Below are 12,922 nucleotides of genomic sequence, written 5' to 3' on the forward strand. Positions count from 1 at the left end.
TCTCAAAAGAAAATCAACAGCACACATGTCAAAATAATTTATTATTTCCTCTGTGTGTTAATAATCCATGCAGGTTCTACAGGAACACAGGGTGAACAGCTTTGAGTTACTATTTCCCCACCTATGGTGTGAAAGCTGCTTCGGGGTACAGGGCTTTAGACAAGGTGGCTTGGTGGAAGGAACACGCACCTGTGCCATGACACCAAACCACTCTGTGATAAAAGGAAGGCTTTTAAAAACAGAAGACAGCACAGAGTCTTCCACAAGATAGTACTCCTTTTGTGCATCTTCATTTTTTTCCTACATTGGTACTTGCCTTCTTTGTTTAACTCCAGACACATGCAGTGTGCATGTTTCAGTTCTTTGAGAGCGTTAATGTACAATTCTGAAGACTGTCCCTATAGCAAAGTTCTATCTGTTTTTACGTTTCTCTTTTTTGTTTTTGGTGTTCACAGCTCCATTTACAGTCAATGTTGTTGTTGCTCTTGCATGTCCTGTGACTTTCAGGTGTTCAAACAATTTATTTCGGGATGGAAATGCACAGTTGCAGGTTACACAGTGGATAGGAACTTCACTCTACAATGAGGGGAAAAAAAAACCCAGAATGCTTCACATTCGTATTGAACATGTCACCAGTGCAATATACCAATTTCTTGCACACAGTTTCTCCTTGGCAATGAAGCAGGAATAAGCTGTTTCTATCATCAATATTTCATTATTCATTAACAATTAAACACGTATCTTTAAAAAAATAATTGCAAATATAACTTCAAGATATTTCAAAGGGCTTTAAGTAAAATCAAGAATGGAAGCCTTGCAAATCTAACTCAAAGTAAAGGATAGTTTTGATATCACCTGACCATACAGGTAATGCTTTGGGCTCAGAGATGCAGTGAATTTAATATGTCTTAGCTGTAGTTATTACAGAGTTTTGCTCTCTGGCAAACATCAATACTGAGAAAGATGCAAACAGAACTGCCTGTCACCTGCTGGGTGACAACAGCTCTGTCCCCAGCTGTTTAATTTATTTGAACTGCCTTGCACATAGAACTTCACCAGCTCTCCTAGAAATGAAGCTGAGTCTTGCATTTCTCTGTGAGGACAAGAGCTGAAGTTTCAGTTCTATCAAAAGCACAGCGGCAGAATTGGTGGACTGGAGGTGACCAAAAAACAGCCTTCTTTGTAGTTATACAACCCCCACCTTTCAGCTCTCCTGTAAAGACAGGCTGAGAAAGATGAAGAGAAGGTTCCAGGGAGAATTCAATGCAGCCTTCCTGTGCCTTAAGGGGGCTAACATATAGGAGAGAGAGTGACTTTTTATACAGGCAGAGTGACAGGAAAACAGGCAATAATCTTAAACTGACAGAGGGCAGATCTAGATTACACATTATGAAGAAATTCTTTACTGTAAGGGTGATAAGGCACTGGCATAGAGAAGTAGTGGAAGTTGCATCCCTGGGAAGTGCCCAAGGTCAGGCTGGATGGGGCTTTCAGCAATGTGGTCTACAAACTAGACTTCAAGGTCCCTTCCAACCTATGAGTCTACTTTAAATAGCGTAAGTAATTTGACATACCATTGTTGAGCTCTCTGAAGACACCTTAGCAGACTTTTTTGCTTCCTTGGCCTTTTTGCCTTTAGGCTTAGTGCTGCTAACAGACAAAGAGGAACCAAAATCAGTGCACAGGAACATTTAGTATTTACAAGCTTCTGATGTCTTCCAGTTTTCAATGTCTCTGGTGCTTTCCCCTGTTCTTGCTTCATGCAACAAAATGTATCTCCAGAAAAAAAAATTAATTTATACAGTTAATTGTTAATCTCAGAATGTTGAATCAGCTCCTGAGAAGTGATATGGCAGCAATCTGCAGTCAAATACCACTTCCAGAGAAGTTCCTACATGCTTTGTTTAGTATTGTACTTATTCAAACCAGTTTTGGTGAGCAGCCCCCAGAGTCCACATTTGAGAGTAAATGTAGCCTTGTTTGACAGTATCAAACATGACACAGAATGACACAGTGACTGCAATGTTGCAACCCAACACACCTTTTTGCTTCACTTTTTGTTTCATTCTCTTGGCTGACATCATCCATAATGCCTATGTCCTCCGGCATAGCACATCTTTGGCCATCATTTAACTCCTCTGTTGAGCCACTGCCCTTCTCCGTGCTGCTGGGCACTTCCTTTTGTTCAACTGTTTCTTCATCAGCACTTTGATCAAAAGAGTCCTCATAACTCTGTCCAAACAAAAAAAAATCCAAGTTCAATACTTTCAGTTCGTTAGTGACTATGTTTATAGTATTATACTCATTTACCTCAAACATGGGTGGGTTGGGAGGAGAGAAAGCCATGGACCCTCTTAATTTTACTGTGTGTTTTCACTGAGACTGTAACATGTAAAACCTTAGTTCTCCTGTTTTGAAAGATGAGGCCACCTGTGGTGAAGGGAAGAAACACCAATAAAACAGCCTCTGAAACTACACAGGAGGAGAATGAAGGTAGCTTTTAATTGCACACAGGGTTCATGGTTCTGACTACCATTTCTTATTTCACAGGGAGTGGTTTGGCTTATAACTTTGCAAAGTGCACAGTCTTAGCTACCTGAAAAAAAACTTGGCTAATTCTAACTTCAGGAAAAGGAGATAAAACCCACAGAGATTCCCAGTACTCCACAATGCTTGGCAAAGGATGAAGGTGAGGATTTCCCAGCACAAGACTGCAGCTCAAGCAATGCAAGAGTGGCACCTACTGTCCAGGCTGTAGCAAACTGATGGAACAGAGCCATGGTGACTATGTGCCACCTCTGCAGTGAGAACAGGCCTTCTGGTCTCAAACATAGGAGGAAAGAGTTAACTGAAGCCTCATGGCCTGCACAGAAACATGAAGGTCCAGCCAATACTCAGACTATTCCACTGGACCAGCCAATGTGAAGCCAGGAAGCTTCAGCTCCTTGAAAGACTCAGAAAACTTTCTTAAGAACAAGACATAATGATGTAGTGGGAGAGGTCAGAAAAGGTGAACAAAGAATAGGAAATCAGATGGGAAAGCATGGAAAAGGCATGACCTGGTACAGACAGCTCACACACTGGAACAAGGCTAGATCTGAGGAGTAAGTAACTGAAAATGATGAGGTTTGAGGAAGGCAGATAGAGGAACATGCTGACTATGACACCCCTGCCACTCAAGCCTGAAGCAGCTTGCTCTTGGTGAATTTCACCTGCTGATGTCAGCACAGATCTGTGATATCACACACAGACTCAGATCCTGGAGTACAACAGATTGGTGTTACTTTTGTTTACAGTTCAAGAGAAAGGTGGAATTGATGTGTTCACTCCAACAGATAGAGTGCCAGCAGGAAACCAATACTGTGGCAGTCTTTTTGACCCTATCTGAATTAGAGATTAAAAAACAATGCATTATACAAAGTCCTACAACTAAAGCCAGAAGTGGCCACCAAACTGAGCTCTTAATGCAGCAAGGCCACTCCTGGTCTTACTGATCAATTCCTTGCATTCTCCCTCTCTGCCCGTTTCCATCTGTTTTTCTTATACTTCAGACTACAGCCTTTTTAGAGTCAGCACCACATGTTAACATCTGCACTACCAGAACAAAGTGAGGCCTATGATGTTATAATCATAAAATATGATTATAATAAGTCTACTAAAAGTTATGCTGGTGGCAAAAAAATACTAAAAATATTTTTAAATAGTTTTCAAATTCTGTGGAATTTCAAGTTCTATTTTGCAGGACAGAGAAATAATTTGTCAGAAGTTAAATGCCAGTTTTGGCTTCTTAAGAAAACTGGGTTGTAACGTTCCCAGAGCAGGATTACGGCTACATACCTTCATTGTTTTCTGCTTCCTCCTTTGTTTCTTTGAGAGTCTGTGAAGATAATTTTAAAATTACCCTTTTTTGACAGAAAAACCCCAAAACCTAGTAGGATATTTAAAAAAATACCAAGCTTTTCTAAAAGCTTTTTTTTACTAAAAAAAGTACCAAGTACTTTTCCTTATCCTCTTAACACAGTATTAGGTAGCCACAAAAAGAAAGTTACTCATGCCAGAAATAAAACAATAGGTCTCCCAAACTACTCACTGCATTTAGTAAAACATTTGTTCTGCTCAGACTGAACCCAAATATACTAGTGAGATAGTTTGGATTATGCTCTGGCTGTTTAAAAAATTAAGTAGTGTAACAATTCTGATTTTGAACACACTCATTTTCTATTTATGCCAGCAATCAATTGACAATAAGTACAAAATCAATAAGTACTAGCTCTGTGGAAGTCCCTGTGCTTGAAAAATAACAAACCCTTCTTTTCCTTAACATATAACTTTAGGCAGCAGTAAGTCTGTTGTTTTATGGCACTTGAATGTAGCCATGCAAAGGCATGTGTTTTACTGGAACTCTGATGCTAAGAAGTATTTCAAATTGCACAATACTCAGAGCAATGCAGTGGCAAATCATCAGCAGCTCCATCTGAAGGACACTAAGACTTAGTAAATCATGAGTCATGATAAAATTAAAAACAATTTGAAGTACTTCTGTTTGGGTATGTCTTCTGTTTCTTCCTCCTCTTTGGTCTGTATTCCATCTGCATCATCCGAAGACACAGGAAATTTCCCTTCCTCCTCTTCCAATTGCTGTCGTAACAGTGATACCATCTCTCGATGCTTCTTTGATTTTTCGTGATTCTTCATGCTGTGAAGACCAGATTGTTACTGCAGGTTGTTCTGAGCAAACATAGTTGTACTTACATATAAATTAACAACAGGCCCATTAGCCAGCACTACTAAGTATGGAAAATTCTGCACTGACAATGTCTTTATTGGAAGGACAACACTCATCACTATGTGAAGTTAAAAATTCTCTAAAATGCAGTTTTAAATTATTTAAAACCCAACACCTCCACCCCCAAATCCCCAACCACAAATACTTACGCTTTCTCAGTTTTAAAGAATTTGTCACAAGCAGGGCAGTACAGACCATCAACAAGTTCAGCTTCTTCAGTTTCATCATTCAGTTTGTCTGAAGAGATCAGCGGGGATCAGAGAGACAAAGTCAGATGAGCAATTTTTGAACAAGATTCTCTTTAAGCCCCAGAAAATAGTCACAGCACTGACAATCAATTTCTCCAGTACTAGTGACACACAAACAGCTCAAGATCATCTCACCAAATCAGACATTAGTATAAATTAACAGCTGCAGCTTGTTCGAAGGAAAACACCAGAGAGGGACAGACTCTAGCCCAGCATCCTCAGAGGGAGGGAGTGAGTTACATTATAGTCAGAGCTGTGAATCTGAGGCTGTGAGCCACACTCATACTGCAGTGACTCAGTATATATCACCTCCCCACACACCATACCTTCAATGCTTTTTGTCTCCTGTTCTTCTAATTCATCTTCACCACCTGATCCATCTCCAAATTCCTTTTCATATTGTGCCTCCATCTCTTGCAGCTCTCTCTCCAGATCTGACATAGTTATCCAGCTCTGCTCTTTGTACTGCTCAGCAAGCCTGCAAGCAGAATACAGTAACTTCTACACTGTGACCCTGGGATGGGAACCACAAAAACAATGTTACTGAAAGATAACTTCTACTTAAAGATAACTCTTCTTGGGCATCTCAGGAGGAAAAGTTCTGAACATATTATGATGGAGCAAACAATTGGAAATCTGAGCAATCTGAGTTAATTTGTGATGTCAATGGGCACCTCTGCACTGCAAGCAGAGATATTAACATAGGTGGGTCCTGGTTGAATTTCAGGCAGAACATGCGGTACAGCATGGTCAATATGAAGCTGACAGCAAGGAAGTCATCTCCATCCTACTCTAAGATCCAAACTTATAGTAAAACAGGGCACCCCTGATGAAGGGAATGATTGGTATCTGACTTTATTGATTCAGAAGGCTGAACAATTGCTTTATTAAACTACATTATATTACATTATACTATACTATAACTATACTACAAAGATTACTAAAGAAAACTCATTATGTCTCCTGACAGTCAGGACACAGCTTTTTTAATTGGCCAAGGAAATAAAACAATCTTCAGTAGAATTCAATTGACAAATCACTTCAGGTAAACAATCTTCTTAACACATTCTACACGTGCAAAACAACAGGAGCAGCAAGTAGAGGTAAGATTTGTTTTTCTCTTCTTCTCTCTGTGTTTTTCTAGGAAAAAACTCAGAGAGAGAGAATTATGTCTCTCTGTTCAGAGAACGCAAATGCCACACAAACTCACAAAAAATACAGCACAACAAAATCCACAAGCACATTACTCCTTGACTGTGTGCTATGGGAATGCACCATCTCAGTTTTCCCAATTTAAGTGTACCCCAATTTACCAAATACGGCATCACAGGACAGTTGAATTTTGCTCCAGCTGGCTTCTGGCCTCAGAATTATCAAGCCATTGTCAGTAAATGCATAACCCTACTTTACTGCCCCTAAAGGGTGAAAGTACCTAGGTATATACAGAAAAACAGTATATAATATACTCCATTTATGTTATTACATGATTTTAATCAATATGCCATTATTTTGCAAGTGCACTCTTAATAAGAATTTAAGCTCTCTCCTCATATGTGCAGGCAAACAGTTCTTCCAGTTGAAAAAATAAATTGTGGCTATAGTCGGGAGACCACCTCTTCCTATTTTGGCAAAAAAGCCAAACTTTGACCGTGCATTTATTCCAAGGAAAGGGTCCTTTCCAAAGAATTAAGACGGAAGACAAAGCTAAGCTCATTATCTCCTCTTTCTTCTTAGCAGATACAGCTCCAAGGCAGACGAAGGTGATCTAAGTCCAGGTTGCTCTCCCTTATTCTACAAATTACATTCTTTTTTCTTTAAAAGCAAATAGTTAACTATTAGATTTTATTTCCCCAGCTAAATAAAAGCACACTGGGTTCTGTGCTATTACAGCCAGTTACTCACAGCACGCAGATAACCATTCCCCAGTTATCTTAGATCTCTGCAAGTCAGTACAATGCAGAAACCTGAGTTTTAAAAAGCTCAGACTTGAGACCAAACTTAGTACCTAAAATTTTCAAGGATGTTTAAAAGAGCAAGTGGAGCTACTATTAGAATCTAATTGTACCCTCATGAATAATTTCTTCAAGTTAAAAAAAATAATTGTTCCACATGTACATACTTGGCTTGTTTTAGCTTCTGTTGCCTCCGAAATTCCTCTGCTTTCCTACTTTTTTCTGCATTTTGTTCTTCTACAAGTTTTCTGTGGGCCTGTACTCTTTTATCCCTTTTACGAATAAAGGCAACTAGCTGACGGATCAGTTCATTCCTCTCTTTCCTTGCTTTCTCTCTTGTTTTCTTATTCTCTTTTTCCATAGCTCGTTTCTCCCAGCGGTTTGAGGCTTGTCGTGTGTCATACTCTTCTTTCCAAGCAAAGTTTTTTTGAGTACAGAAACTCTGCCAATATGCATAGAAAGGGTGGACTACCTATAAGAAAAAACAAAATGAAGTCACTTGTAGAGGAAAGTCAGAAAAAACAGAGAAATAATTCGGAGCTTTTGTAACAGTTTTTTTTCTGAACTTCTATACAGGCCACAGTTTTGCCTCAGAGCAATGAAGATTCAGAGAAATTTTTAACGTCATCCTTGAAGTTTGAAAGCACATCAATTCCACAACCTGATCTAAACTATTACAAACTGCAACTTCTAAAATATCCCCCTGAAGGATTGGATCATGCTGACACTAGTGTACAGTTACTTAAATGTACTGTATTTCTTCTGTCAAACTGAAAAGCACAATCAGAATCACACATGCTGCCTGCAAGCTGGTACTTACCTAAGAACATTAAACACACACTCCACATTAAACCACACCAGAGGTCAGCCACATATTTGCACAGCATAAAAAAAGCAGCAAAACAAATACATAATGCTATTTCTTCCTTGTATACTCTCTCTGCTTCTCGAGCAAGACAGAAATTAATAGCGCTCAATGATACAACAGCAAGAAGCTGTGACTTGCACAGTTTAAGAAATGTGAAGATACACTTACTGCTGTTTTGTTAGCAAACTACATGACTGTAGGCCAAAATTATGCCCCCCAGCTTACACATTAAAATAAAAAGTAAGTGATCATTACTTATTCACTTATTCTCTTCCTACTACTCATGTAGGACTAATAACGTGGCATCATAATGACTCTGTTCTTTTTCTCTGTCCAAATAATTATTGTCCTGCATTTTGTATATTCAGCAATCAAGATATGCCTAAACTCCCTTCTTACACTACTTGCCCCATCAATCTTACTTTTTATCACTCACTCCTATATGCCAAACTCCTCATGTTTTGGGATACCTCATAGAAGCATTTAACCTCATGGCTTAATGTTTTCTTCTAATGAGTCCTCTTCTTCTTCTGTCATTTTTATTCACAGGAACTACAACTATCGTTGTTCTTCACAGGAAAAACTCAACAATAACTTCCAGTGGCCTGTCTACATGTGAAGTTCATGGCTATGCCTTCTGGCAGGTAAGTCACTACAGTTTTTCTCTGCTATCACAAAAGATAACCAATAAACATTCATATTTCATCCAATAACCTAAGTAATATTAGACTACCTACCTCAGATTTCTGATTCAGAAGAGGATACTTCTGTGCAAAAGGATGCACACCCATCAACTCATGACAGGGATCATCCTCCCCTTCACCAGATGTATAAGGTGGGACTCTCCCCATTCTCAGCAGCTACCTTAACAACCTGCACATGTCTGGCACTCACCAGCAGCTTGCTGAACTCCCAGGTGGATCTTGTTTTGCCGATTACTTATACTTGGAGCTCATAATTTTTTTTGACCTGCAAGTGTTCTCTTCCCATGAATGCCTGTGAACCCATGGCCTTAAGAATATCTTTCCTGGCTGCCTGGCTCTGATCAAGCTGCCTCTCATGCTTCTTGTGAATTCATAAAGTAGACCAAACCAGAGAGCATTCACATCACAGATTTTAAAGCCTTTGTATAGTTTTTGCAGCTCTCTTCTAGAACTCTTCTCCCATTATATTCCTACTGCATAGAGAAGTGAGCACTGCAATGCTGGAATCCTCTGACAGTGTAATCTCTTTGTCTGAATATAAGACAACAGGGAAAATTACCATTCTAATTAACAGAAGCTATTTCCTATAAAATACCCTATGAATCCCTAGGGGGAAAAAAAGTGAGCACTCCACTGTCAGAAGAGCATGAACTAGGCAGATATCAAAGCACGTTGAATCAGAATCAGTCCTTTTTGCAGTTATTAACTGACATAAGCATTAAAGCTATTTTGAATCTATAGTTGTATCTGTCCCATGGCCTCAAAACAAGCAGTTTTCAAAAGACGTTTCAAGATAACCATATTAAAAGACATATTTTAGCTGGTCCAGAGATACTATGTATTCTCCCTGGGAAACATTTCCATTTGTTAAGCCATCCTGTAACTTCTCCCGACATCCAAACACCCTTTCTGGCACTTCTTAAGAAGTTTGACTTGTAACTTTTGTTTCAAATTCCAGACAAGTTTTGTACCAATGAAGCTACTAACTTTTAACGTATGAATCCGTTCAAATTTCATAAATAATTAGCCGTACGGAGAAAGTGATAGGGAGAAGTACCATACTAGAAGCAACATTTGAGTGCACTTCATACTGTGCAGTTATTCCCTAGGAAAAGTGTTATCACCTCATTATTTAATTTTAATACAGAATTACTGGTAACCTTAAAAAAAAAAACCCTAAGTCTGATAGATTATAACAAACAGCTGGCAAACCAGATTACAAGAATTCAAGTAATACAAGTACCCATACACTTTCTTTTCTTTCTTCACAGAGAAAAGCATGCAATTTTTTCTGAATCAAATCTGACTACAAGCTAATTGCAAATGCCAATGTAATCATAATGGCAGCTCACACTGCCAGTCAACATCACATCTACTTTCTAAAGGCTGTGCTACACACTAAGTGCTATGCAGTTTGCCTGTATGAGGCAAAATACTACATGTTACAGGAAAAAAAAAATTAGCTCAGTAACCCTGTCTGTAACATAAGTTGTGTTAAGTACTGGTAATTAAGTACTGGTAAACTACTCTCATCAGAAAGCAAAGAAAACATCCATTCTTTTGCTTTATAGGTCTTGCACTAAACTTAAGTTCCACTGGCATAATTGATGGTTGGCCCTGTGAAGCATCATCTGACAACTCGCCCAGCAGGCCTGGCTAATACTAGAGTCCAACAGGAAGTATCAATTTTAATTCACATAAATATGAATCAGACCACAAGCACTTCCTCTGCAGTAATGGTCTACAATAGTGGAAAATAACCACAGAGGCATGGTATTCACCTCAGAGATCAGCAGGCACCCCTCCTTCGAGACAAAGTTATGGTTTAACTCTGTTACCTGCAGCTCAGTTTTACACTTGCCCTTACCGTATCATAGTCACTATGGGAATATCCAAACATAGGGAATTCTTCAATATCTTCCTGTGTCATATATTCCAACTCTTCCTTTGCAATCTTCTCAAAAACTTGTCGATAGACTGTAAAGAATCCCTGAAACAAACAAACAAACAAGCAAACAAATAAATAAATAAACCTTTTGCATGGCTCAATAATAGATGTACAAATGCTCAGGTGCAGTGTATTTTCGAGAAACAATGCCACACTGCAAGAGCAACTCAAAACCAGGATAAAGGCCTTGTAAGCACTTGCTTGAGGTACAAGACCCTTCTAAACAAAGTTCCACTATCCCTCATGCCTTTTATTTCCACCTTCCTCACACTGTCACTGTCTCTCTCACGCGTGTAAGTAAACACCAATTTTAAAAGAAAGAAAGTTTCCATATGCTGGAGATGGTGATAAGTTTCTAGTTACGCAGGATCAAGTTTTGTGGATGTTCCAGACATAAAATTCACTATTAAATATCCTATATTTTTCTAAATTAGTATGTTACTAACTGACTACTAGTACAGTAACAGAAGGACAGGTAAGTATTTCCTCTGGTGGATGTTTTTCTAATCACCTGGAGCTTTTCAATTTATTAAATATTATGAGTGAGTATTTTAAAATCCAATGGGAAATTCAAAAATCCAATAGGGAATTCAATTATAGTAAGCACAACTTCCCCCAAAGTCTATTGTTACACTGCTTTTCTGTAGTTTTCAGCATTCTAGCATGATAAAGGTATTTCTAAACAAACAGATGGTATTGCAAAGGCCTGGAATGCTTCACTATATAAGATAAATAAACAATATGCACATATCTGTAGTTGTACGGCATAGTTGGACATTTTGATTAAGTAACTGTTGAACAACATGCAAGAATTAAAGCCACCTTATACATCCAGTTTTAAGTTTTGTCTAGGATTTGCGTAAGCTGTGCTAAGAATTCTACATATAACTTTAGCACAAAACAAATGCTAACATTGAAACTTAAGCTGATTAATTAAAGATTAATTGATTCCTTACCTTTTCATCATCCCCATATCCAGAGTAACAGCTAACAGTGAAGTAGTGCAGCAGATCTAAGCTATCATCTTGATAGTCTCCATCAACTCCTCCTTTCAGCAGAGCCTCCCTGTGATTATCATACCTGGAAAAAATTCACAGCATCAAGGATGTAGAGACACAGAACACCCCTCAGTGCTGATAAACAGAGTATACCTATCACATCACTGTATATCTTAACCCACTGTCCATAATTTGTCTCTCATATCCAAAGACTTCAGAGAGAAAAAACATGACAGACCCAGTATAGATATTCCCTCTCGATCTTTATTTTACTTACTACTATTTTATCTGCAATATCTATAGCTGGCTCCTCAAGAGCCAGCAACCAGTCAATTGCATTTGAGAAAGAAGCCTCACCAAACTTCCAGAAAGGGGCAGGGCATTATTTAAATCACCCAATACTTGCATGCACTCAAAAAAAAAACCCCAAATCATAACATAAGCACAAAAAAACGTGAAAAACACTCCTGTATTTTCACGGAGGACAAACTCAGGATAGGTGGGTTTGGCTGTGTAAGCTGGTAGATGCTTCAGCCCATGTGAAAAACAAGCTACACAGAACATTTGGAATAGCGATCCCTTAGTGATGTGTATGTGCATATTTCAAATTAGGACTGAACACCTGTATGCACTGCCTAAGGCCTGACGGCTGCCCAGAGCTGCGGTGAAAAGCCGCCCGGTGCTCGGGGAGGAGGAAGCAGGCCAAGCCCGGCTGCTCGCAGGGCGCTGCTCGGGCCCAGCACGCCTCCAGCTCCCGCACGCCACGAGGAAGGTGAGGGTGCGGAGCCGTGCCCCTCCTGCACGGCTCTAACTCTGGCAAAGCCTAAAACCAGTCGGCTGCCCCTGCCCACGGCTGCCCCTGCCCACGGCTGCCCGCGCTGACTCGCGGCGAGGCCCAGGAGCAGCACGGGACAAGTCCTGGCACAGCCAGGGCTAATAAAGCCTCTGCCAGGCCAAGCGCCGCTCACCAGGCCCGTTCCTGTGGGTCGCTGAGCACGTCGTACGCCGCCTGGATCAACTTGAACTGCTCCGCTGCCTCCTCCGCGTTCTCGAGGTTTTTATCTGCAGGACAATTTAACGAAACCGTGTCAGCGGCGGTCAGGCTCGGCGGCAGCAGCCGCCCCGCCGCCCCCGGCACCGAGCCAGGCGACAGCGCGGTGCCCCCGCGCCGCGCGGGGCCGGGGCCGGGCCCGGGCCGTACCCGGGTGCCAGCGCAGCGCCAGCCGGCGGTACGCCCGCTTCAGCTCCTCCTCGGCGGCGTCGCGCCTCACGCCCAGCACCTCGTAGTGGCACTTCATGGCGATGGCGGCGGCGGCCGGTGGGGCGGGGATACCGGGACACAGGGCACCGCCGCCCCGCGCCGGGAGGGGCGAGACCGGCAGGGGAGGAGCGAGGCGGGAGGGGAGGGAGCGAGGCGC

The 12,922-nt window shown here is 40.8% G+C and overlaps 1 protein-coding gene across 2 annotated transcripts; it reads right to left on the reverse strand.

Moving 5' to 3' along the window:
- Positions 1–26: 26 nt before the first annotated feature.
- On the reverse strand, positions 27–12,897 carry DNAJC21 (DnaJ heat shock protein family (Hsp40) member C21). Of its 2 annotated transcripts, none has more exons than XM_041418935.1 (12): positions 12,706–12,897; positions 12,473–12,566; positions 11,463–11,586; positions 10,426–10,548; positions 7,154–7,458; positions 5,361–5,512; positions 4,936–5,023; positions 4,538–4,696; positions 3,838–3,877; positions 2,042–2,232; positions 1,575–1,647; positions 27–576 (listed from the first exon to the last, which is right to left on the reverse strand). In XM_041418935.1, exons 1-12 carry the CDS (start codon positions 12,800–12,802, stop codon positions 412–414), a joined length of 1,611 nt encoding a protein of 536 aa, XP_041274869.1. In that variant the 5' UTR covers positions 12,803–12,897; the 3' UTR covers positions 27–411. The 2 variants fall into 2 exon arrangements, with proteins under 2 accessions (XP_041274869.1, XP_041274860.1); XM_041418926.1 differs by having other exon boundaries at positions 1,575–1,650.
- Between the last annotated feature and the right edge of the window lie 25 nt (positions 12,898–12,922).

Source organism: Onychostruthus taczanowskii, unplaced genomic scaffold (genome assembly GCF_017590055.1).
Source record: "Onychostruthus taczanowskii isolate IOZ18803 unplaced genomic scaffold, ASM1759005v1 scaffold108, whole genome shotgun sequence".
Lineage (NCBI taxonomy): Eukaryota > Metazoa > Chordata > Aves > Passeriformes > Passeridae > Onychostruthus > Onychostruthus taczanowskii.